This window comes from Paralichthys olivaceus, chromosome 11 (genome assembly GCF_024713975.1).
Source record: "Paralichthys olivaceus isolate ysfri-2021 chromosome 11, ASM2471397v2, whole genome shotgun sequence".
Lineage (NCBI taxonomy): Eukaryota > Metazoa > Chordata > Actinopteri > Pleuronectiformes > Paralichthyidae > Paralichthys > Paralichthys olivaceus.
This window is the reverse complement of record NC_091103.1, coordinates 10,234,175-10,260,737: the sequence shown is the minus strand read 5'-3', so window position 1 is coordinate 10,260,737 and position 26,563 is coordinate 10,234,175. Positions and strand designations below refer to the sequence as shown.

The window sequence follows — 26,563 nt, the reverse complement described above, 5'->3', positions numbered from 1 at the left end:
TTTTGCATGTGTAGTTCTGTCTAGTATGTTAGAAATAAAACAAAATGTACTGTGGGGAAATAAAACTGTTCACTTGTATCCACTTTCACAGCACATGGCTGGAGTGAATTTCCCTACTTATCACATTGCCAGCGATTTAAATCCAGACTATATTTTGTTCCATCCATACATCCATTATTTGTACTGCTTATCATTTGAGGGTGTTAGGGGGATCTGGAGCCCGATAGGCGGGGTACACCCTGGACAGCTTGCCAGCGTATCACAAGGTCAAGATATAGTTACAAACAACTTACATTCACATTCAATTTATCAACCAATCAATCAATCCCCAATCAGCATGTCTTTGGGGGGAAGCTAGAGAAAACCTACTTAGACACAGAGAGAACATGCAAAGTCGACCCTTAAAGGGATTGTTCACAGACTCGTCTACTCAGCACTATGCCGATTGAGGGGTGGAGGAAGTGTTTGAGTCCACAAAACACTTTAGTAGTGTCTCAGGGGTGAACAGTTTTACAGCCAAGGTAACCTTCACTTCAGACATAATAAAACATCAGAAAAAAACATAATACGCCTTCATACTGCTTGTGTGGTGTCATCCAAGTGTCCGCAAACCACGACATTCAAATTTGACTCGAAACAGGGTCATTTACACCGTGTTTGAAGCTTAAAAGTCCACAACCAGAAGTAGTGATGCTTGCGGATGTAGCGATGCTAACACACACCTCGCGCCTGCAATTAGATTAGAGCTTGTGTGCTGTTTGTGGGTTTTCCGGTGTCTGTGAGAACGTGAATGTGACTCGACATTTAGGATTAAATCTTGGTGTGAATTCACCATCTCAAGTCGAATATGAATGTCCCTTTAAAGATGCCGTCAAACAGCATTGAATCTATTCAAATAGTAATGTTTTCCTCAACTTTAAAATAACTGTTACAGGAAGTTGTAGACCGGTACCAACTAAAACATGAAACCTTCCATAATTGGCTCACATCAAACTACGTGGGGGATGTTTTTCCTCACATTTCTCCCCATGAGTAAAAGCTTAATCACACCTTTTACCATTCAACTTTATTATATCCCGTATTGAGCATATGTGAACACTGAAAAAATCCACTGGAACGTAGTTATAAGTGTGGAAATGCCTCAGTGTATGTGAAGTATTTCTCAACAGGAATTCCCTTAATCCTGCTTATTTTCGAGCAGAGCTGCTGATGTACAACATGAGGGGAAAGTACCACATACCAGCAAACACAGCACATTGTGGTAAAACACTCTCATGTCAAGCACTGGGAGAAAGAAACACCAGCCATCTGGAGTTATTCTGATCTCCACCCCCCACAGAGACGCACAGAATACTTCTGTTGTGATTGTAACAGCGTTTATCGCAGCAGTTACCAGATCTTCTCCGTACTAATAGTTGCTCACTGGAAGTGGTGGAGTATTGAAAAGATTAATATTACATAACTTACATTTTTCAGCGGTCAAACATTGTCTCCCCTGAGGAGGAGATGCTGTTTGATATTCACATGATTGTTCAGAACAAGTGACTCAGAGCATCAGCAGGAGGTGTGCACTGATGGGCATAGTCAGTGGACTGCAGTGCAGTGGAACCAGTTTAGATAATGAGGGGGAACTGCTCATTCACTCACTTTTTCCAGACAGTTCCATGGACGAGCTCTTGTTTGTGATTAGTCACCAGGCTCCTCATCCGGCTCCAAGATTCCCCCCCCCCCCCCCCCCCCCCACCCCCTCTCACCTCCAGCCTCCATCAAACACACATCCAGCCTCTGTTGCGTCGTGTCGAAGCACAAACTGACAGAACCTCTCACTGTTATTATCAATCATTTACAAATCAGGCTTTATTCTTTTGTTTCCCACGCAGATGTTAAGCCCGCAGGTGCCTTTGTTGGTTGGTTATCTCTGTGACAAGTCTCTGACTGAGTCGCTACTCGGCGTGCTCGTAGACGTGTCGCAGGCCAGCCCCTCCTCGCTGGTCAGCTTCCTGCCAGCGCTGAGGACTGTGGGACAGCAGTGCCCTGCTCTCCTGGGTCACGTGGCCAAAACCCACGGCGCCGTCGGCATCATCAGTGAGGTACACACACACACACACACACCCACACATATGCAGATTGACAAGTTTACATTCACTTGCAGCTGTTGTTTGCCACAGAGAGTGACAGTGTGTGTATTTAAGAGGCAGCATGATTGCATACAAAGGTCAAAGGTCACGGTGACCTCATATGAGTTTGAAAGAAAAAGTAGGAAACTGCACTGGTTGGTGGAGGCTTACACAGGGTGGTTGGTTCTGCTGCACATGTATGTTCTGTCAGTGCATTGGCTCGGCGAAGACAAGCTGCCATTCATGTCAAATGACATGGGAACAATGCTATGAATGTAGGTCTGCCTGACAGTGGGCACTCACACACACACACACTGAAACAGGCAGGAGTGATTATTTTAATGAGTAGGGAGAAATGGGCTACGATCTCACATGACTTGTTCTCTGTTGTCCTGCCAAGAATAAAACACACACACACACACACACACACTCTCTCTTTCTCTCTCTCTCTCCCAGACCGGACAGGCCGGGCAGATCAGGAGGTTTTGACTGCTGTCTAACGCCTACATCAGTGTTCAGTGAAACAAGCAGATGCCGAGCCCTCAGGGGAATTAGAAACTTCTGTCCTGCTGGTAGAAAAAGCAAAGATCTAATTTGCGGGAATATTTAACAACCAGGTTGTTTAGCTGTAGTCTAATGGTGCAGTCATAACACAATTTAATGGAACATTAACCTCAGAAATGTACTTTGCTGATCTTGTGTCGACATAGTAAGAAAAACTAACAACATCAAATCAGCTGTATATTTATGTTGTGTAAGATAAATTGAGTGTAATAAGCATGTTAAGAATACCTTTGCTTCCACCGCCTTAGTTTATTTTGCACCGAAACCTTAGGATGCCATTCATATATATATTTCCTCAAGTATATCAGTATTGTGCATTTTTTACTTTGAAATATCGGCCCCCAAAACTCCATGTCAGTCAGGCTCCAGTACTCAACACTTTGTGGAAGGTTAAGAAAATCAAAATTAATGAAGCTAATCGTGTCCCATGAGGCTAATTTTGACCAACCCCTGGCTGTCCTGCAGACTTGGCTGCTCATTTTCTGCTAATAGCTTGTCTCAGAGTCAGGAGTGTTACTGACTGTGACAGGAGCCCTCTGCTAAAACACTTTAGCTGCTGATTGCAGGTTTATTAGCTTAACGACTGGAGCAAACTGCAAGGTGGCATTGCTGCCATTGCTGTTGCATGTGACAGGGAAGTGTGTGAATTATAGATGCTGAGGTTTTTACCAGGAACACACACAGAAACTCTGAAGTTGGCCACCACCTTAGCACAGACTCCCTGTATAGAGTATTAAATACACACCCACGCAGCACAGATAGGATGAAGTCACAGATTACAGTTACACTGACGTGTGTATGTGTGTGTGTGTGTGTGTGTGTGTGTGTGTGTGTGTGTGTGTGTGTGTGTGTGTGTGTGTGTGTGCGCGCAGAGGGATGAAGGTGACAGCAGGACAGGGTGAAGGTTCCCACTCTCTTTTCCTCTGGGTCCATTTAAGATAGTTTAACAATAATTTGGGGAAATTAACGTAAGGGGAAAAATACATCACGCCTGTCTGTAGATGAAGTGCACCCCCCCCCACACACACACACAAACCCATAGATATATATAGACACACAGACAGAAATCATGGATCTGGAAACCATAATAAGGTTTGCTATTACTCTAGGCAAACCTTTCCTCCAAAAGTTCCCTTCCTCCTCAATCTTCTTGTCGAAAAACCTGCCAACACAGCCTCGGCACACACACACGCATATGCACACACGCGCATGCATACACACACATACACACACACAATTGGTCAGACTGTAGTGTCCTGTCTTTCTTCACATTGGAACCATTTGATAAATAACCCATGGTTTTCTGGGAAATGCCTCTGCAGAGGCCTCCTGGTGATGGCAGTGGAGAGTGCCTCCCGTGGGCTTGTGTTTGTGCCCGACACACACACACACACACACACTCAGATGCATTTTTACTTGCCTCTAGCAGGATTGCAACACTCTCTCTTTGGCTTCCTTTACCTCCTGAAGAGAATTGGTCCATTTTATGTTTCTGAACTGAAATATGTCACAATTCTCACCAAAGATCTGAGTGAAAAAAATCCCCTTTACACTTCTGGTACATCCAGCAGACCTACAGCACGTAGTCCCACTGATGAAGTGAAATATGTTTATTAGCTGTTAAATCAATAAAATTCGATTTGATTCAGAGACTCCATTTCAACTATATCTCTGAGGCTTTACCTAGTGGTGATCTTTGAGTATTTATATATTTGTCCTGTATCTACTGTATGTCAACCACACAAAAACTTGGGCTGCATTTCCCTGCATCATATGGTTTCCATAAAATGTATATGTCATTGCTGGTTGTATTTTGTATTTTGAAGCAAAGTAAAAAATATAATTACTAAACAAATAGCAGCAGTTGTTGCCAACTTGTGACCCACAAGATATAGTGATTAACAAGTTAAACAAGATAATGTGAGTAGGGGAAAAATGTAGTTGTTGCAATAAGTCAGTTTATTTTCAGACAATTCTCCTGTCTTTGTCATGTTCCTCAGAAGTGCTGCATAGTTTATTTCTTTTGGCTCATAAAACCTGCCCAGATGGTAAAATGACTCTTTGTTCATAGTTCATAGAAACATATAACCTATAAGAGCTTTCAAGCTACCTTTACTTTTGTTGAAATAATCATGAATCTAAAGGGGTTGGGAACAACTTGCATAGAGACAGATTATGCCACACAGTCCATAGGGTTGATTTAAAAGTGTTGAAGCTGTTGTGGACGTAGTCAAAAAAGTGTAGACAGTATCAGACCTTTGGTAAACCATCAGAGTAAAGTGGCAATTGTGAAAATCAGCATGTGTCTTGAAAGCATAAGATGTAGAATGGAAGTAGATTAAATACCATAATATAAATAAAAGAGTTTGATCTGATCTTAAAATTCGGTTTTAATACAGAAGAAAGGATATAAAATAAAAACATCACATTTCCTGTAATATCAATTTGCTGAAATCCCTCACTGTGTCTCAGTTCAGAGAGAAATAAGCAGATTTACGAATTAAAATGGCCTCTCTCGTGTTATACAGAACACGATGACTGTCACTGCCGCTCTCTGGGAAAGAAATCAGACAGTCATGCACACAGCAGCATCTCCATGGGCCTTGTTAAGCAGCGAGTTAGTGCCAGACTGCAGAGAGAGAGGAAGCAGAGAGATCAGTGTACACATGAACAATCAGGGGAAACCAAAGGACAAAGCAAGCATGCAAAGATAAAGTATAAAAAGAAAACAAGTTAATGAGCAGAGAGAAGATTTGGCATGTTGATGGACCAATGTAGTGTTTTCTTTAGTTTTTTCCTTTTTAAATTCTGAATCATTCACTATTTAAATGAAGTTTTTTGAATGTTCAACACACAAGCACATGTGCTACCGCCAGAGGAGATTGGCTTCCATTCTTGGTGGAATTATGATAATGATGTGATGGAAATGAATGAGTGTGTGTGTGTGGGGTGCACATCAAGCAGAAAGAACTGATTTCACTCTCCAGATCTATATCTTTCTTGTCAGAGCTGCACGTTGGGGGAATATCTGCTCCATTATTTTTTTCGGAGAACATGAAAACTCATAATTAAATACAACAGTTCGTAGTTCTTATAAACTTCCTGTTACCGTCCTCGTTTGCAGAATTGAACATTTATTCTATTAGTCATGAGTCAAACCAGTGATGTACATCAAATCAAGACCAATTGGGTTTTCCCAACAATTAAACACGATCTGTTACATTTGATTAGAGAGGACGTCGTGCTCTGGCAGTCTTTTAATAGCACATTTAACGTCTCACTTTGCAGACGTTATGTCGCAAACTGTAAATAATGAAAGTTCTACTCATGTAATGGAGGTATTGTTGTGAGAAAATGTAACTAACGCAGTGGCCACTCTAAACCTGTGTGTTTGTCATGTTCCGTTCTCTTGGCCTGTGTTGATGCTCTGGAGCTTCTTCAGATTTATTCCTTGTCATCAGTGAGTCCTCCTCAAACAGTTTTACGATATACTGTCATTTTTTTATTGTTTGTGTGCTGGAGGTTGTTGGCAGAGCTTTTTTATAAACATTGTATGATGCACAGTGAAGGTAGAAAGCGTTGTGTTCATCCTACTTTGTTTATCTACAATGAAGATTTTACAGTCAATGTTTTCATACAATGGAACGTATGTGTGGTTTGTATAGAAGTTTGAATGATTTACTGACCTGCTCTTATTTTGTCATACAGTATATTGAATGCCAGCTATTTCAGAGGTCTGTCAAGCAACCAACACAATCTACAGACCCAAGTTCACAACTTAAAAAAGTAAAAACTCTGTAATTCAGCTCGATATTGAGTATTGAAGCAACAAAACATGTTTTAATATTGAAGATAAATTGCTAAAGTGATACTATGAATGTGGTTTTCTTGATTGAGATCAGCACCCACGACACCCAAGTATGTCTGTGTCAGTCTGATATGGTAAAATAAAAATAATGAAATTATTCAAATGTTCTGGAGGCGATTTTTACCCACGGTTTGATGTAGTTAAGTCCACTGCTGCAGTTTATCTGAGGACATAGAAGTAGACATGTTCAACTCAGTGAACAGACTGCAGGCATACTGCCCTACCCCTGTGTTTATTCACATTTTATTCATGCTAACCCTATAATGTTAGCATTAATAACCCTATAACCACTGTGCCACCTCTGGCCATTACCAATACACATGCCAAGTTTGAAGCATATAAATGAACGGTTCATGAGAGATGTTTCACAAACAGACAGACGTTTGTGGAATTAGTAGGTGGATTACAGCCTGAACTGTGCAGAAGTAGCACACTTGGTATACAGTCTTTGTATCTGCCCTCCAGGCTCCTGTTTCAGTTTTGTGTTGGATCACAGAAACTCCTAAATACTTTCTTGGCGTGTTGTTACAGTATAAAGCCACCGTCTACATTTTCTTGCACTTTTATCATCCTCACATAAATTCAGTACCTACAGAGAGCGCTTGTGAAACATGCCCAAACTCTGTAAGTGCATTCTTCCCTCCTCATAACAAGGTGTTGTTGAGCTCAGGTTGTCTTTCTCCGTCTTTCTGTCCCTCAATCAATTGATTGAACACAGTTTGTCAGTCAGAAGAGGAGAAGAAGAGAATTTTGTTTGGTTTTCCAAGCTGTGTGATTTTTTTTCACAAGCTTAGAGACTAAGGTTAGACAAAGAGTCCTGTTTCTGTTTTTGTGCAGAGATTTGACTTATTCAGTTTATTAGGATTTTGTTCAGCCCTAAAACGCTGCAAGAGAGCTGTTACTGAATCATGTTGCCTTTTGTTCAACTGTTATCACAACAATTGCTCCAATGTTACCAGGGTTCAAACCTTGTAGTTTAAATAGGGATTTAACATACATAAAATTCACTCTTTCTCAACTGCTACACTGCTCCTATTTTCAGTCAATTAGACTTTTTGTACAATAAGCTCGTTGGTATAATCTTGCCTGCATGGATCACATCCCCAGATATTATGATGTTATCATTTCTCTGTCCTCTGTGTCGTCTCCTCTCTCCAGGCTCATGCTCACAGCTCGTTGGTCTACCTCGTGTCCCTCCTGGGCAGCATGGAGCACAGCTTCCACCACACCCTGCTGCTGGAGATCAGAGCTCTGACTGACCGTTACCCCTCTTTACTGGGAGGCTGCGGGAAAGACATCTACAGGATGAGCAACTCCTTCACGGCTATAGCCAGGCTGTTGGGGAGGCGGCTGGAGGAGGCCGTGGCGATACGTTGCAGGTTGGGAAAGTAAAGCACATTTAATCCACCCCCTTCCAATGGCTCACCACAGGAGTCCATTGAATGGTGTTGTCCTAAACCCGAAGCTGACAGTCGCACGACACCGAGAAAGTTATACAAATGAGCTCAGGTTTAGTTCAAACTCTGATTTGGCATCGTCCACATTCATCTGGGATTGGCTCCAGCTCCCCCCCACGACCCTCAAATGATAATCAGTCTAGATAATGAAGGTATAATTTCCCTGTGGGCACTTACAATTTCTAAATTGGTGCCTGTTTGCTTCCATTTAGAACAAATAACTTGAATTTGTACAAACACTGCAACTCACTACAGCATTTTTATGGTTCTTGTGTTTTTGCTCAACATAGACAAAGCACATGCGACATTTCAACTAAGATTGAACCTCGAAACACATTTGTCTAAAAAGTGACTGATTTATATTCATATCACTGCGAGAAGTCAAACGTTTGTTAACTTGTTTGAAATTGTTTCCAAGACAATGCGCACATTAAACCCACACATTTAACTGATCTGTGATACTAAACCCTACAACAAAGTGTGGCTTATTTTTACTAATAGACATATAATCTGTTGCTTCATATCTGATTCTGTCCTCAACTGACTTCTACCATATACGTCACAATAAATGGAAGCGTGTGCTTCTAAAACATAGTTTGCATGAGCAACATCTGGGGACGACACATGCATATGTTTGAGCTTGTGTGCGTTTGTGTTCATGTGTTTGCGTGTTCATGTGCATAAGTTGACTGGGATTCATTTGGCTGAACTGTGGGAATGACACGCAACAGCTTTTCCCCGAAACAAGAACATTGTGTGCAGGATGGGAGGCTTCCAGAGGGCTTTGCTTGGGGTCCTCTGGAAGAAAGATCGAAGGAATGAGGGATTGAGAGAGGCAGGATGGTTTATTAGTGAAAGAGCGGGGGGTGAGGACAGAAGAGAAGCAACAACGGGACAAGTCCTCTGTTTGCAAACAAGTGGGATGTATGATGGAGTTATAGAGGCCGCTTGTGAGAGGGACAGAAACATAGAGAGAGAGAAAGAGGGAGGGAATCATTAAATTAGAGAGCAAATGAGAGGGACAAAGAAAAACAAAGCTGGAAAGAGAGGGGAAAAGGTGAGATGCAGCCAGCACGAGAGGGAGAAAGGGGGCCACAGCGAGTGAGAGATACAGAAATAAAGACTGTTGCCGTGAGAAAGAGATCAGAATAGGATCAAATGGGAGAGTGAGGACGCTGAAATCCATCTAAACGTGTCTGTCTGGCTCCATCTCACATGCCCACCAACTCTTTGTGTTTGTGTTTCGTGCGTTACAGGGTGGACGAAGCGTGTCCGCCATCTCCCTGTGCATCTCTTCCAGGGGGTGGAGGAGGTGGGGTAGGAAGGGGGTCGGAACAGCAGCTTCAGGTGAAGATCCAGGCCTTCGAGGAGAAGATGGGGGAAGATAGAGCAGAGGAGGAGGTGGAGGAGGACTCCCCTGCCTCCCTGCGACGCTACAGCCTGAGCCAAGCTGTCAGGGAGGAGAGACGAGAGATGAGATTCAACAGGTCGGTTGGTTTGTGTCAATACACGGCCCTGCTGAGAACTGCTTAAAAGAAACATATCTTGCTTTTTCAGCTTTCCTCTTTCTCTAGTGTGTTACAAAGGTTTCCTCTGTGTGTAAAAGCCTGTAAAGTTAAAAAAAAGTCCCAAAACTCATACAGAACGCTCCGAAACTCCTCGTCAATAGTCAGCTGATATTTCTACATGATAATGGTGTCATGTGACGTCACCATACAATGCACACATGTAGGTAGTCTGGCACGCCCCCTAACGAAGCCAAGTAAAGAAAGATCAGAGGCCGACATTTTCCAAAGGTGCTGGAAGCGCTTCACAACAGAGTGGACCAGCTGTCCAATTCAGGCAGAGATAGAACACGTAAAACTTTTCAAGCAATAACCCAAATCAAAATTATGAACCTTAATATCAACATCATTTTCATATGCACAGAACAAGTGAGAAGCTCAATATTCTTGGAAATATTCACATTTTTGTTGTCACAGTTTAGTGAGTGAGCAAAGAAACTGTTGTTAATATGATATTGAAGGTAACGGTTTTGTGTGTTATCCTTTTAACAAGGTTCTAACAGATTTACCTGGTGCTTACATCCAGATCAGATTAACCGTGTGGGAACTGTGGCCTGTAACTGATAAAATCACTTCTGAAATACTCTAAAGAAACTTAAACCTGAAATTGAAATCCATAACTTTGACTGTATAGTCAAATATAATGTAGGTTGTATATAGACTGAGAGCACTGGTTCCCTTTTCTCAGCTTCTATTATTAGTTTTGTTTGCATATGTTTATTGGAGGTAGCTACAGTAACTTCCTTCCAAGACTTGGAAGACTGGAGTGAACAAACCTTTCTGTGTATTTTACAACATTAACAGTATGGACAAAGCTGTACGGGTAAAGACAGCAGTGATTTTCACGTCACAAAAGTAAATTTTTTCTTTTGAATGTTGTGATGTTTTCTTCATCATAACAAAGTCACTGTCAATAAAATCTATTCATAGATTTTTGCTTAAGTGGTTTCTCCACAGAACCCTGGAACCAAAGCGATCTACACTTCATGGTGTCAAAACACACAAATCTCAGTGTTGGTGAAGGCAGACAGACTTTGAGTTGTTTAGATCTTCAACGCTGTGGGATTAATCCACTGTCTCATTTCTCTTTCAGGTCAAAGAGCTTGGCCCTCCATGCTGTGCACTCACGCTCCATCAACTCAGACGCTGGGGTGGACGGTGATGGAGTGGAGCTAAGTCCGAACAGCATCTCCCCTGATACTTTGACTAATCAGCAAACACAAAGCCAGGAGGTGCCACCTACAGACAGGAAGCAGACCGCTGAAGTCTCCGTGCCCATCACCAGTGCAGTGAAGAGAGGGGTCAAAGAGGCAGGGAGAGGTGAAGGCAGAGCGGAGGATGGAGAGATGGAGGAGCAGGGTGAAGCTGACAGACTCTTTGTCCATTTAAGAGACAACATGGAGACAATCAAAGCGTTCTGTAAGGACGTGGTGCAGCAGATCCCAACACCAGAGCAGTGTGTGATAGAAGGTAATGACCACAGCAAGGATTTATTTTAGAGTAGTAGTTTAAGTTGAAATTTACATGTGCAGTGTAAATGTGTGTGATCTCCTTATATCCCTGTATACTTCACTACACAATAATATTTTTGTGGTGCTCCCATTCTACCTTTTCACCTGCTAGTGAAGAAGATCATATGAATGTCAAAGTATCTGAGGAGACATATTGTATGTCAAGCAGTCTTGTTGTAATCATAGTCCACGATCAGCTGCCACCACGATCAGGATCCATCATCATGATCCATCATCATGATCCACTGCCGCCATCTGGATCATCCTTCCCATTTCAGTGAATGCAAAAGCTCAAGATTGCCTTGAGTGAACTTCTCCAGATACAAATATTCACTTGGATGATCTGATTAGATTCTTCTGGTGGTCAAAGGTCAAAGGTCACAGTGACCTCATGTTACTGTGAATGTGATAGTAGGATTGTCCATAGGGAATTTCATCACATCTGGTACAATTCACTTGGACTCATTGATTAACTGATTCGGTTTGGTTGTCAAACGACAAGGTCAAGATGGCCTCAGAAAACATGTTTGTGGCCTGTTGTTAAGACTGCTTGAGGAAGTGTCTTCAACTTTTGATCAGTTGTCACATGGATTCAAAGATAAAGTGATTATGTTTCAGTGTTCAAAGGTCAAAGGTCACAGTGACTGTCGAAAAAAGTATGTCGAAATATGTTAACAGAACTGCACTGGTTGGCGGAGGGATACAAGCGCAGTGCAGCAGTTCTAGTTTTATTTTAATCTCACCAAGACTGTTAGTTGGAGCTATAGGTGGAATCTTTAATGATTTTTTCATCATAGCGTCTAAACATCTAAACATCTGCACAGTGCAGTTTTTCAGGATGAATGGCTCAGATTAGCTTTAGAAGTGTACAGCCTCCACCCTCTGTGGTCATCTAACTGTCCATCCGAAAGTAAAAACCCTGGTTAGCAGTATCTAATCATTTTAAAATGTGTTCCATTAAATTCATTTTTAAATATTTACCATTCAGTTGAGAATGATCCTTAATATTTTTATTTGTTCTGTTTCGAATAAGGTAATTAGTGAAGTAAAAATGTAATACTACACGAGGTACAGTGTTTAGCAAATCTTTCTCAAACAGGAAAGTCTTTTTGGGATCAGCTCAAAATAAACAACAGGGCTCATGTTTGTTGTACTGAGTGACACGTTCCTTCATTCCAATAGTGTGACTCACTTATGTGTTTTTAATAGTTCATTCATAAGTTGTTGGAGCTCTATGAGCACACATCACTTCATCAGACTTTATGTCCATCAGTTCATTGGTTTAGACTTGTGGGATATAATTGAGCTGCAGACCTGGTTAACTTACTTGTTAACATGGAGTGAGAGAATGTGCTATAATGTGAAGACTGTGAGTCAAACCCTATGGGGCATGAAGCTCATTTGTTAATGGAAAAATTAATCAAGGTTTAGAGGCATTTAATTGTTTTGAGGTGGGCAGGGTTGTTGGATGCAGTTACATTGATACAACACAGCCAGGTCCAAAGTAGAAACAGATGAACATTATGTACACACTTGTATATGGGTGCAGTTTTGTCAGCACTCACACTCTCATAGCAGTGAACACAGACTGGAGACGAAAGGTCAGGCAGTTTATTTGAACTATGAAACAAAAACCTCTTGCGTCTCTTAACTAATCTAATCTAATCCATTTTCTAAAACACTGTAATACACTTTCACATTACCCCCTCTCCTTCTCCTCATATTAAGGGATTTGATATTTTATTTTCTTTCAGGTGGAATGATTTTTGCTTATTTGCAGGTTCTCAATTTGATTTGCTTCATTTCAGTTAAAACGTTAACATATTTAGCAACGCCTGTCAGCACATTAAATATATACACATATATATATATAAAACCATATTGAACAACTCCATCCAGCCACTCCGAAACCCCCCTTAAAATTATTTTATGTTCTTAATATGCAGTATATGAAACAGACATTGTTGAGGCTCTGAAATCAGTGGGGGTTGTAACAAAGTACATGTACTGTGTTGCTGTACCTAAGTCAACTTTTCATATATTTGTTCTTTAGCTAAGTAGATTCATTTTGGGTACTTTTCACTCCTGCTCCACTACATATATCAGCAAATATCTGTACTTTCTACTCCACTACATTTTTACAATGTATTGCATTCACATAGTTTTGTATAAGTAATCAAATAAGAAATGAGACTTGACCAGAGCGCAGGTACACAGACCTGAAATGGATTCAGAGGAGGCCACCACTGAGACTCAGCCATAATGACTGTTGCATTAATAGGGAATAGGCTACACTTGGCAAGTATATATTTTAGCTCAATAGAAAAATTTAGTTCATTTTTGTCTATTCATTTGTACTTTTAAGTGAACATGTACTTCCACCACCCCTGTCTGTAGCAAGAGTTCTAACTTGGACCTCACACACTAAAAGTGTATGTGCACAATTGGTGCCTCTTAATGAGAATCAACCCCAAGACGTACAGGATAATAGGATGTCACATGCGGTCTCTACTAGATGATGTCATCACACCGCTGGCTGACTTAGACATGAGCTGCTGACCCTTCTTCTTCTCAGGGTACGAGGATTACACAGAAGAGTGCACATGCACATATTTACTCAACCTTGTGCTAATGAGTGAAACAGTGTAAACAAGCGCATATTGTAGCTCATACGTGTGTGCAGATGTTTGAGTTTATCCCAAAGATCTGACAGTGTTGAGTAATGGATGTGTCATAATACTGTATGTTCCATCTTTCATGTTAACTTTGTTATGGATCTCAGATGAGGAGGAACAGATCAGTATATCATACACAGTATTATATCACTCACCCTGTCGAGGGATTAAGTGTTATGAAACGAGATGTTTCCTTTGACATGTGAGACTAATTTTGTAGAATAACAAATGAAGGTTGAGACTGGCTGTAAATTGCTGTGATCTGAAGCAAAGATTGTTTCACTTTTTCATTAAAACCTGTAACAGATAGAATGTTTACAGTGAACTGAGCTGACGATGATTCCAGTTTTAAAAAGGAAAAGCTTGTTTCCTGTAACCAGTTTGGGAAATCCCCTCAGGGAGAAGACTGAGAGCATGTATCCCTCTGGTAAATAAACAGCTATTGCAAGTAGCCAGTTTGCTTGGCTTTGCAAAAAAACAATGGTAACAGTAGGAAACAGCTTGCCTGGCTCAACTGGGGTTGGATATTGGACATTGCCAACCTTCTGAGATTTGAGTCGCATCAATCCTCTTGTCCAGACTTCAGCCAGAAAGTGAGAAGATGTTTTTTTGATGGTTACAAGAGGCATTGCCCTTGCATGAATCACACTGTAAACATGATCCCAATGTTACACAAGTCCATATGTGCAAGAGATACAAAGACACATTGCAAAGAGAGAAAGAGCTAAGACAGAGCTCGAGCCTCACCTTTCAGCTTTGCAACTTTAGCTTGAGAAAATGAATCATCTCATCATTTTCACGTGTGTTTTTGTGTGACAGATTCGAATCGAGGCTGTGTGGCCAAGCTGTCGTTCTCCTGTCCTCTGAAGGGCCACTACTGCCTGTACGCCAAGTCTTGTTTCAACCTGACCAGCCGACAACCGCATCTCTGGATCCACATGATGCTGCTGCATCTACAGGTGCTTCCACATATTCAGCTTGTAAAAGCAGAAGTGGAGGAGGTGTCTGAGCAGAGCACAACAGAGAGACACCGACAGACAGAGAGCTGCCACCAGTGTCTGTGCATGAGAGAAGCCAGTTGGATTTATGTTTGACTTTTTACTTTTATGTTTGTTGCATTGATTTCTCTTAATAAATGAATAATAACTGTGAGTGCTTGTTGTCTGGCTGGGGATGGGAGACCCACAGTGGCAGGAGTCTTTGCCGTAGTGGGTCTCCCATCTCTGTCTCTGTCACCCTGTGGCTCTCCCGCTCTGCTCAACCACCTCCACAGCATGTTACCTACTATTGTCAAGCTTTTCTTGCCAACACATGTTCTATACTTTCTATCATACTCCTGTTTGGATAACTATAACTATCTAAAAGTAGATAAAAGATCCTTGTCATTGCGATTTGCTGGTAAAACTGTGAAAATCTTAAAAAAACTATTTTTGTTTCCACATCAAAATTTAAGAGGGGTTCTTCCCTGACACGTGGTAACCCATTCAGTTGGTTTTTAGTGATCCTCTTTCAAACAAAATAACCAATAAACTAAGGGGCAGGGGTGAAAATGTTGTATAGTACTATAGTACTATACAAGAGAGATGAGTAGTTACGGTTTTATCGTAAAACTATAACCTTGAAATCTGTTATTGTCATATCCGAAAGTATTTTACAGTTGATGAGTGTCATTTGTTGTATGTAAAACCAGACAGGCTTTGTTTGCCAACCTTCTTTCTCCGTCTTCCCCTCCTACGCTGTCCCCATTATATTTATTGTATTATCGTGGTAATTGTTTTCTTTTCCCCTGTCCACCAGACTAAGTCCAGTGTCCCTCTGTGCTCCAGGGACGAGTGCGTCAAGAGACTGGCTTCGCTTTGGGAGAAGACACAGTTGAAGGGGGCTCACAGTTTTCCCATGGCTATGACACAGCACAGCACGCTGCACAGGAAGGTACTGGACCACAGTGTGTGTGTGTGTGTGTGTGTGTGTGTGTGTGTGTGTGTAGAAGTTATCTGTCTCCAGCAGAGGGGATGAAGTCATAGTGCTGAAAAAAAGAAAAAAAACTCCAACATTCACTTTGTATAATTATAAAAAACTCTTGTATACAAGGCCTCCGTTCACCCTGACGCCTCATCTTTATCATGTCTGTGTGTGGTATGAAGGTGTGGTTATACAATGACACACGTGCATATTGCAGTGTGTTTTTGTAAGTGTGTGAATGTGGGTGGTGTTTCACGTGCTGCCCCTTCACAATGTGACAAGCTAAGTGGCTGCTAGGAAGTAATTAGACCTGCAAAGATAATACAGCTGTCGTTTGTCTTTCTCTAAAAAAGATGTATAGTAGCTCCATTGATCTATGGTTACCATCTGGGGCCTCAACATAGAAACACACACATTCAGGCTCTTTCCCATAGAAACAAAAACATATATACATCTTACGTAGATGATAATGATTCCACTTATGCAGTATATGTAGATGTGTATGGTTTATATCGCTCTCCCAAATGGAAATGTGAACCATGTGAGAAGACACATGCTGTGTAATGTTTAATGGTTCAAACATTATCGTAAACATCTGTTTACGAGAAAGTCATCAGTAAGGTTCAGTTACTGCTATTGTTAGCTGGGTCTCCTCTGTGTCTTAGAAACTTTCAGTCAGAATATTAGAACTTAAAAAGTCTATGATATGTTCAAATATTACGTCCAAGGTCCTAAATACACTAAGTCTTAATATGTTAACTTTCATTTAATGATACTTCCATCAGACTTTGTTTTGTTGTTGTTGTTTTTCAAGACAAATATTCATTTCATGATTATATACTTATCATTAAAACTATAAAGTTTACAAAGACCCTGGTCAGGATTTATCTCAGCACCCCTGGCTTGGCCTTAACAAAGACTCTGGATATCTACTGTCTGCCTGTAGTTAGAGAGATTACATGGCGCTTCAAGGGTTATCCTCCACTAAGCTACTTTACCTTATCTTCATATAGTCATATCTAATTTCACTCATTGTGATATTTTAAATGGTAATTTAAACCTGTTGAAACCATATACTGTAAATAAAGTTGGATGACATGACTGCTCCCTAAAAGTCAAGCCAAAGGGTTTCAAATGCAAAATGGTGGCTGGCGGCAGTATTGGTCATAAATCTCACTTACACGTCAAAGTTTTAACCTGCAGAAAACCTGTTTCTTAGATTTACCACATTTTTCTTTATTTGCTTGAAATGGATTTGAGTTTTTATGTCTGTTAAATATCAAGCTACTGACTCAGTTGATATATTGAGTTCATCAGATACTTTATAGTCATCCAATACCAGTGTTTTCTTTTTCCAAAACATGTTGGCCTTAGCATGTGGGTGTTGTGAAGCTGTGAATACTTATGAGTCAAAACACAATCATATTTTTGAAATATTGGTTTGTTCCAGTAAAACAGTTTCTGGCTGATGCAATAATCAATCATTCTTCTACTGTGTTATTATACGCTGCTACATTTTATTTTTAAAACACAACTGATCGTGCTCAACTGTGGGAGTGAAACTCTAGCAGTGTTAAGTGTTTACACATAAAAACTTAAAAGATGTGCAGGCCCATGTGTTATGTTTACAGCCACTGAAGAGGAATAAATCTTATTTATGTACAATGAAGTCATGCTACCAACAGCTCTGTGTGTGAAGCACAAACTGGGGCAAAAACACACACATTGAATTCACTTGAGGAGAAAAGCCCAATTAATAACACAACCCATTACAACAACAAACCTAATTAAGATCTGATGTCTTAATTGGGTTTGTTCAGACAGGAAGGATTTTGAGCAATCTCATCAATTCAGGAAAAGAGAGAATTCAGGTTTTAAAGATAAAAGGAAGAACCCATACCATTTTCTTTGCAAGTCTGTATGAGGGGTCGGATCCAGCAATTTGATTTTACTTTCTTCTACTTGCTTCTCTGAGTGCATTACTTTCTTATTCAAGTGAATGAAAGATGCTTTCAGAATAACACAAACTGTTTTTTTTTCTCAGCTGTTCTCCATCAGATTTAGTTAATAAATTATATTTCATACATTTAAAGTAAAACAAATGAGGCAGAGGACTTAAATGAGAAATGTATGTGTAGGTGTTTGAAAATATACATAAAACCCAATGGGGTAAAATAATGGTACAGTTAGCTCACTATAAAAAATAATTGTCAATAAAGGTTTCACATTAAAGGCTACTGTCTGTACATTTTGGGAGCAACAGACAGGAAGTGGTGAGGTTTTAAAACTTGCTTTACTCTGCTTTGTATTACCAGAGCAGAACATAAAGACTAAAGGATCAGTGATATATAACCGGTTGTCTTAATGAAGTCCGTTTTGGGACCAATACTGATCCATTAAACCTGCCAACAGACTAACAGAAGGACTTTAATCGTCCCTTTTTCCTTAAAAAAAATAAGAACAGAACACAGAGGATGAGATTTAACAGGAGCAAGGGAAGAAGAAGGTCACAACCTTTCCCTCCATCCATATGCACCGCATTTCCTCTCTGCTTTCTTTCTCTATCCCCACATCAGACCTCCAGCTTCACTCCTGTCACCGTCAGCCAATCGGAAACACATGTAGTGGAAGGTGAGGAGAGAAGAGATGCGAAAGGCTATAACATGTATGAGTCTGAAAAGGTTACCAATTATATCTGTACTGACAGGGAGATTTAAAGGGAGAGTAAAGGGTTTTATGAGGCTTCAGAAGTTTAAGAGCGATTTATATTTGGTCTCTGAGAGGTCTGTTTAGTAGTTTTATGACACAGAGATAATAGAAAGCTGGTGTGAGGGGAGATAAGAGGGATGAGGGAGGCTAAGACTGCATGACAGAGATGGAAGGAAGGAGGGAAGAGATAGATGTGAGATACTGAGGATAAAAAGGTTGATAGAGATACAGTGTCAATAAAAAAGTAATAGGTTTCAGGGATAATAAAAAAGAACTCTGTCGGGGTTAAGAGATAAAGACAAAGAGCTGTGGAGCTGAATCATCATCATGTTTTTATCACAGTAAGAAGGAGATTATGGGTAAAATGGGCAAGTTTGGAAACAAAAACATGCAGATATTGAGTGATAAAGACTCAGCATGAAGCTAGAATAGCACTCAATAGAGCGCATACCTCTGCCAAGGCCCAACAGTCCCCTTAAATCCAATGAAGCTGCATCGAATTTCACACACTTACAGAAATCAGTCTTCCAAACATACCTGTTTTCTAGAGTCATGCTTTTTTCCCTGGGAAATTGGTGAAAACGTCAAAGCACTCCCTGTGCACTTTAAAGAAAAAACAATTGGATCCAGATCTGCACAAGTTCTTCCCTTACACATCTCTCTTCCTTTCACCAAATTTCGTGGTCACCCGTCCAGTAGTTATTGTGTAATCCTGCTAAATAATGGACAAACAAACAAGACAACAAAAAGGAAGAGAAAAGTCTCGACCCTCACGCTGGACCCACACTTTGGAGGTGTTAAATGAAACGCAACTCATTCACTTTGAATGTGGTGACCTCATGCGTTGTCAAACTGCATTGCGTCTCCGTTACGTCACATATGGTTAAAGTTGAGCAGAACTCAACTTTTTATGCTGCAACAGAAGCACCAGCCAATCAAATCATATTTACACAAACACTGAAGAACTGACGCTAGCCGATTAAATCATGTAAAGGAAGAAGAAAACAGAAGCAGCTAGTTTTGGATTTTATTTTCAATGTACCCCACTAGCATTGTACTCATACTCATGGCTAGCAGGGAACATTAGCATGAAAGTTGGCTCTGTAGTGTGTCCCGAGCATGAGGTTTTTACCACTGTGAAGGAGGTCATGTTTTCACTTGGGTTTGTTTGTGAGTTAGTGAACAGGATTATGCAAAGAGCATCATGTGGATTACCAGGAAACTTGGTGGAAGGATTTGGTATGGGTCGAGAAAGAACCCATTAAAGTTTTGTGCGGGTCCAGGATTTTTCTTTTCAGTTTGTTTAACAATGGGAGATTTTTCAACATTTTGGTGATTGAGGGTGCACAATTTGTTACAGATCCAAATAAAAACATGGAGCTAGTGATTTTATAAGGGACTGTTGGTTCTTGGCGGAAGTATGTGATCTCTAAGTGCCCTGATAGTTGTCATTAAGATGATCGCAGCAGCACCAAGAATAAGACACATCCAGCATCAAGTGTTTACACAACACACAACCTGGTGCAATGAGAAATACAAGAGGATAGTCAGATTTCTTCAATTTCACAATCTTCCTTTGAAGATTGTGTAATTGCGGAATAAAATGAACGAACATAAACTTTGGAGTAACTGAGAAAAGAGGATGTAGGGCGAGAGAGGAGGAAGTGAAAAAGGAAAAGAAGGAAGACGTGGTGTAAGATATGATGGGAGACTGAACTAAAGTGGAAGCCTGAGACGGAGGAGATACTTCACAAGCATTGTTTTACCTTTTTTTCCTCCTTTTGCCTCAAGTGACCGCATTTGTTGATACAACTATGGTGGAGATAAAGTTTGGTGGAGGAAGAGGAGAACAGAGAAAGGCTGAAAACCAAGAGAATCAAGCTGAGGCCGAGATTAGATAAAACCTTTTCGGGGGAGGAAGCAGAAAAAAGGGGGCAGGATGGAAGGAAAAAAGCGAGACATCTTAACGACAAGAAAAAGTGATAAAAAGAATTAACAAATCTTCACTTATGCAGATTTTTATCCATCTTCATCCATCTCATCTCCACCCCCCTTTCACATACTCCCACTTCTCATCCACTCACCTTTCTCCTGGTTGACCCTCCCCCCTGTCTCTCATCCTGCCTCCACCTCCTGCTGTCTTTCTCCCCCTCTGTCTAGTAAGTAGCTCTGCCCTCCTCCTCCTCCTCCTCCTCCTCCTCCTCTTCTCCTTCTCTGCCTCTCTCCTCCTCTCAGCTGTGAGCTGCTCTTGCATCTTGATCAAATTATAATTATGATCTAAAAACAGTGATAGAGTGAGTTGTAGTGAGAGAACGTGGGGGGTGTAGTGAAAGGGAAGAGGGGGTTACGTGAGGATAGACGGATTATTTTCAGACTCACATAGTCCGTCCTTTGTTTCTTTGTGTGTTTGCTGAATCCACATCTCTGGTCCTGATAAATCTAATATGGGCTTGTGTTTGTCCACATTAGCTTGTTGCCCGGCTGCAAATTTGTCGCTCTAAACACAACCTCTTTTCAAACCATACACAGTTTATTCAAACCATACACAAGTCATTCACCCTGTGCATTATGGGCTGTCAGCTATACAGTGTGGTGAGCCTGGCACCAAACAGACTGTGGCTTCAGGATTTCTGGTAAAGGACCCCTGAAACAAATGTGTTATCTTTCTCATTTTTCCTTCCTCAGATTTGGGTGCTGCATTCCCACATTGTTGCTTAACATCTCACTAAACTAACAGCTATTGTCTTTCTGCTCCTGACTTATTTTCCTTATTGATTTCTAGGGAATATCTTTTGCATGAATTGAATTGGCTGATTTTTATTGTCTCTAAGTCAAAACTCATTTGGATGAAGATCATTGTTCAGTACAAAATTATTCAGTGAGGAAATTTGGGGAGTTTTTCCACTTAGTCATCCTCCAGTGACAAGATTGATAGTTTTTCCAGGCACAATTTGAGTCATTCAGTTTTTTAGCATTTTTACCTTATTCAGATTATTCAGATCCATATAGTTAAAAGAACCAGTTAAATAATACAATCCTACAGCATCACAAGTAAAAATTATATAAATATATTCATAAATACATATTATCGGAAAATATCAGAGTTGACTGATAAATCACAGTCAACTCTGATTGGACAGCAGTGGGGATTTGGTCAACTACTTCCAGCGCAAATATGAAATTTCGGCCTCCTCTCTTGTTTTACCTGCCTTTGTGCGGGGCGCGCCAAACAAGCTGCTAGGCGTACATTAATCAAATGTGGTGCATGGTGATGTAACATGACATCACGATACCCCAGAAGTGTCAGCCTGACCATTGACGAGGTGTGTCAGAAGCGTCAGGAACAGTGTTTAAAGGTGCAGTGTGTAAGATTTATGTGACAGGGATCTATTGGCAGAAACTTAATGTAGAATAATCCTCATGATGTTTTCACTAGTTAGTTTCATCTAAATTATATGTATTGTAGTTTTCTTTACCCCAGAAAAGGCCCTTTATATTTAAATACTTTATATTTATGACAACTGAAGCTGCCACAGGTTCTTTTCATGTTTAGAGGGGGAGGGTGAGCTGAGGGGTATTCAGCTGCAACATTTCAACACTAGATATGACAAAATTCAACACACTGTACCTTTAACTATACATACCTTTTACATATAGAAAAAAAACACACTAACACACTTTAGGGAAGAAAATCTAAGCAGTCGAAGCAGCAGAAGCAGTGATATGATTCTATTTGCCTTTAGGTTCAGTTACACCAAAAAAGTCAATTCCCAGAATGCAGCTTGACAGCAGATATTCAATATACCCCCTCTGTCTGATAAATGCCTTTTTACCCTCAAATTGATAGGAGCATTTCAATCCTTTATAGACTTTGGAAAGCTCCTCTCAGTGAAATGAAGACTAGAACCATGCTTAGTTAATCTGTGTGAATACATTACATGTATATATATGTTTAAATTATAACGGTCACATAAATGTAGAGATGTAACAAGTACATTTCCATGTGAACTGTAGTGTCGGAGAAGTATAATTACAGTACTTGAGTAAATGTACCTCAATACTTTGTTGCCCCTCTCTGTCAAACCTTTTTCTGATCCATCTCCCCTCTACTTTCTCTCGTTGTCTTTTCGCAATCCATCTTCATTTTATCTCATATTGGCTGTATTTCCCAATAATCAAAAACAGGTTCTTGTCTCTCTTGCAACATGTGTCTTCTGAAAGTTTGTAAGTCCCTTGAATCATTTTATTAAAGTTCCTCCCCTGGTATTGATTAAATCCATAAAACCTGGACCTCAAAGTTACATATTTAGAAGTTTATTTGATTTCTCAATTTTTCATTGTATTCTTAAAATAGCTTGGATGTAAGTTAGTATTCAAATATCTATAAATATGCAAACTAACCCACCAAAATACAGCTAATTCACTACACTGTCTCCTCTAAGACCAGTCATGATGCTACAGTGAAACAAAGGGTATCGGAGGTATGCTACAATGAAATGATATGAAAAGCCCCAGCCCGAAAGTTGACAGGATTGGTTCCTTAGGTATATTACAAATGAAAACCTGTCTGACTGTTTTTGGTCATCGGTACACTACAGTTCCAAAGTGGAACTATTCAACCAATGTATTAATTAATCTTATTTTGTTAATGATATGTCTTGTATCATATAAAAACACCATATGGGCATGTTACAAAGGTTAGAAACTTGATCTTCATTGGAGGAGGTTGTTAATGTTCATGTAAACCCACAGATGGTCGTCAGCCACAGCCTCACATGGTCCTAATTTATTTGTATCCTCAGGCAGAGCTCATTCGCCTCAATTATTTAAGTTGTAACAACACAATCAGTCTTTCAATCAGTGTGTGTGTGTGTGCGTGCGTGCATGCATGCTGGAATTTGGGGTTTTCTCCAGGTTTCATTGGTCCAAATGGGAATACACACTTAAAAACCAGCTTTCACATTTATATCCTTGCTCATTACATCAAGGACGGGAAGGGAAACAGGTGAAAAGGTCAAACACACAAGTAGCTCAGCCGTTACAGCTACCTGTTTTTCTTACATTCATTTTTGATCCAGCTCCCTCAGGGCCTTTTCCTGTGAGTTTGACTTTGCAGTGAGAAATTCTTCTCATGTTCTTAAACGGATTATCAGAAAAAGGGAAAGGACTGTGGGGGGGGTCAGAGTTCAGAGAAATAATGAAGCAGATGTTAGTTTACAGGATATCTAAACTGTGAACCACATTATAGCAGCCACACAGAGGTATGTACTGTTGGTATTAGGAGAAGATATGGATAGAGAAGTGTAAGTAGATACATGCTGGACGTTCACAGGAATACAACTGCTTCTTGTCACGAAGACTATACAGTAATCCATCATCTCCTTAAATGTTTCAGTCTTTCTCCAAACCATAAACATGAGATGAAAATGTTTTATCTCAAGGGTTTAAGTGTCACAAGTGTGTTTGTGTGTATTTCATGTGAAGTACAAAATCTGGCCATATGTAGGAGTTCCTAGGCGATTTCTATTGGGTAGCTGTGGGATTCCATTACTTTATTCTAACACACAGAGGCACAGTTGACGTTTTGTGTGTATTTGTGTGATTGTGTTGGTCAGGCTCACCAAATCTCTCCTGTAAATTCATATGGCTTTTATGTGTTTTATCTTATACTAACTATGATGAATGGAACAGGATTGGGGCTAATGCATCAGTCTCATCTGATAAAGGATAGAAGCTCTACGATACTTTGTTGGGTGGCACGGTGGTACAGTGGTTAGCGCTGTCATCTTGGTTCAATTATACGCAGAGCTTGCATGTTCTCTCTGTGTCTGCATGGGTTTCCTGCAGGTTCCCCAGCTTCCTCCCACAGTCCAATGACATGCAGATAGGTTAGGTTAATTGGAGACTCTAAATTGAAAATAGATGTGAGTGGTTGTTTTTCTCTCTATGTTGACCCTGTGATACGCTAGCACCCTGTCAAGGTTGTTTCATCTGTATGTTACATGTCAGAAACACCACTTTGCACTTCTTCAAACCAGTTGACATGTTTTCTGTTGCATTATGTTGTGAGTGTGTGCGCTACACAGGAACCACAAAGCATAAATATGAATAAACAGCAGCCAGGAATGTGAGCAAAGCCACATTGGGCTGCAAGTTTTCTTTTTAACGTTGATTTCAGTGACATCACGTAGGCGTATGTGGCTTAAGTCAAACTTGTGTCATCGACTTCCTTTGCAGAGGACTAGCCTGTGGATCTGTGGTTGAGTTGCAGTGCCTGTTGTAGCTTAACAGCTTAGATCGTGAGTAACGGTCTCTGTGACACTTCCTGCAGGTGTTTGGTTCTGGCTTCTATCGTCTGCTCTCTGTTCTCTCTTACCGCACATCCTCTCTCCTCTTCTCACTCCTCTGGATGTGCGCCTTGATGATGAGCTTTTATCTGTTGTGGTTACATCTTCCCAGCCTGTGGGATGATGTTCGCTGCTTTCAGGTCTCATCTACAAACATCCTCGTAACAAAGAGCAGGCCTCCCTACAGCTCTGGAGCCCTAACCTTAACCCAGCGCAAGCACATTTGACGAGCAAATATACATGTTATATATGAGAGTGTGCACATGTGTGGGTTATATGATCAGGGTCTGTGTAGAATAAGTACAGATCATGACATCCTCTCTAGGAATTTTATTACTGTCCTTTATTTAACCAGTAAAGTCCCTTTGAGATGCACAAGCTCAAGATGGACAGCAAGGAAGTAGAACAGTTTAAAACAAGCAGTGATAAATAACAGACACACACATTCTAAACAACACAAACATAAAAAAAAACTATATAAAATGATATTGGACAGATTTCATATTATATCATAGGAGATATTTCATCTGTTTTCTGTCTGTGCTCTTTTTATCGTCCTCAGGACCTGGACAGTCTTCAGATCCAGCTGGATGAGGTGCGATTCTTCGACCTGTTTGGATACAGTGAGGAGGAAGGAGGCTGGCTCTGCTTCATGTGTAACAACCCTGAGAAGGCCACAGGTACACACATACCATGATGGTTGAACAGAACCCTGTTTAGCGAACATGCATAAACAAGTTAGATTCATACAAACAGATGTTTGTGAAAAACAGGACAGCTCCACCTGCAGCTGTTATGGTTTGTATACATGAAAACAGAGACACAGGCACAAAGTAACTGTGTGAGGCGCAGAGGAGTCTGGGGTTCAGTGGAAGCAGATCTGAGTGTGACAGCATACAGGAGACACGCAGGTGAATAACAATAAATAACAAACAGCAAACAACAAATTCTTAGGATAACAACACAAAACCAACAACACAAAACCAAACACACAAATTAAGAGAGACAACTGAAGGTGTCGACCCTCTGACAGCAAACAAGCAACTGCACAAGGAAACCAAACCTCCTTTTAAACCCTCCCAGCCTCAGCTGATTGCCACCAGCTGAGGGAGGACCCAGATGCATCCCATTGCTCCTGATGAGCTGAGGAACCTGTGACCTGGAGTCTGATCTCCATATGATCTCCGTGGCCATAACACACTTTCATACAAACAAAGTAACACAAAGCGCTTACGGAAGAAAAGCAAGAAAAACAATACACATGCATCCACCCACACAGAGCAAGACAAATTAAGAGGAGCTGAGGAAACGCTGTTGCAGATCTCATTTCAAATGAGGAAACAATAAAAACAGGTTTAGAAAGACAAGACATAATGATGGAGATACACTTTTTAAATTCTAAACAAGATGTGAAAAGGACAAAGATAAAATAATAAAATACAAAAAGAAGAGTAAGTGAAACCAGAGATAAAAATTAGGGGTTTTATAGGTGAAAACAAAGTGAAATAAATAAATAAGTAAATCAAGTTTTGTCAAATACACACGTACAGCCCCAGGTCAAGTTTAATTTTAGCCAAGTACCTGGTTAAAATCAAGCACCAGTACCTCAAGATTTGTTTTCTTGACTTTGAATTTCAATGACCATAAAAACACACACACACAAACACACACACACACACACACCACAGTATATACAAACCAAATATCAATAAATTCAGGACTTAAAGGTAATAAAAGCCAGGATGTAGAAAGGAAACTCACCGTGAGATTAAGACAGGAAGAGAGGAT

General features: G+C 40.5%; 1 protein-coding gene across 1 annotated transcript in view; it reads left to right on the top strand.

Annotated features, from left to right (window-relative positions):
* Positions 1 to 26,563, top strand: part of veph1 (ventricular zone expressed PH domain-containing 1) — a 72,104-nt gene that overhangs the window by 32,048 nt on the left and 13,493 nt on the right. Inside the window, exons 6-12 of the mRNA XM_069534141.1 lie at positions 1,881 to 2,090; positions 7,708 to 7,928; positions 9,263 to 9,493; positions 10,665 to 11,041; positions 14,577 to 14,716; positions 15,555 to 15,689; positions 25,338 to 25,455. Coding sequence (XP_069390242.1) covers positions 1,881 to 2,090; positions 7,708 to 7,928; positions 9,263 to 9,493; positions 10,665 to 11,041; positions 14,577 to 14,716; positions 15,555 to 15,689; positions 25,338 to 25,455 — 1,432 coding nt within the window. The remainder of the gene's footprint in view (positions 1 to 1,880; positions 2,091 to 7,707; positions 7,929 to 9,262; positions 9,494 to 10,664; positions 11,042 to 14,576; positions 14,717 to 15,554; positions 15,690 to 25,337; positions 25,456 to 26,563) is intronic.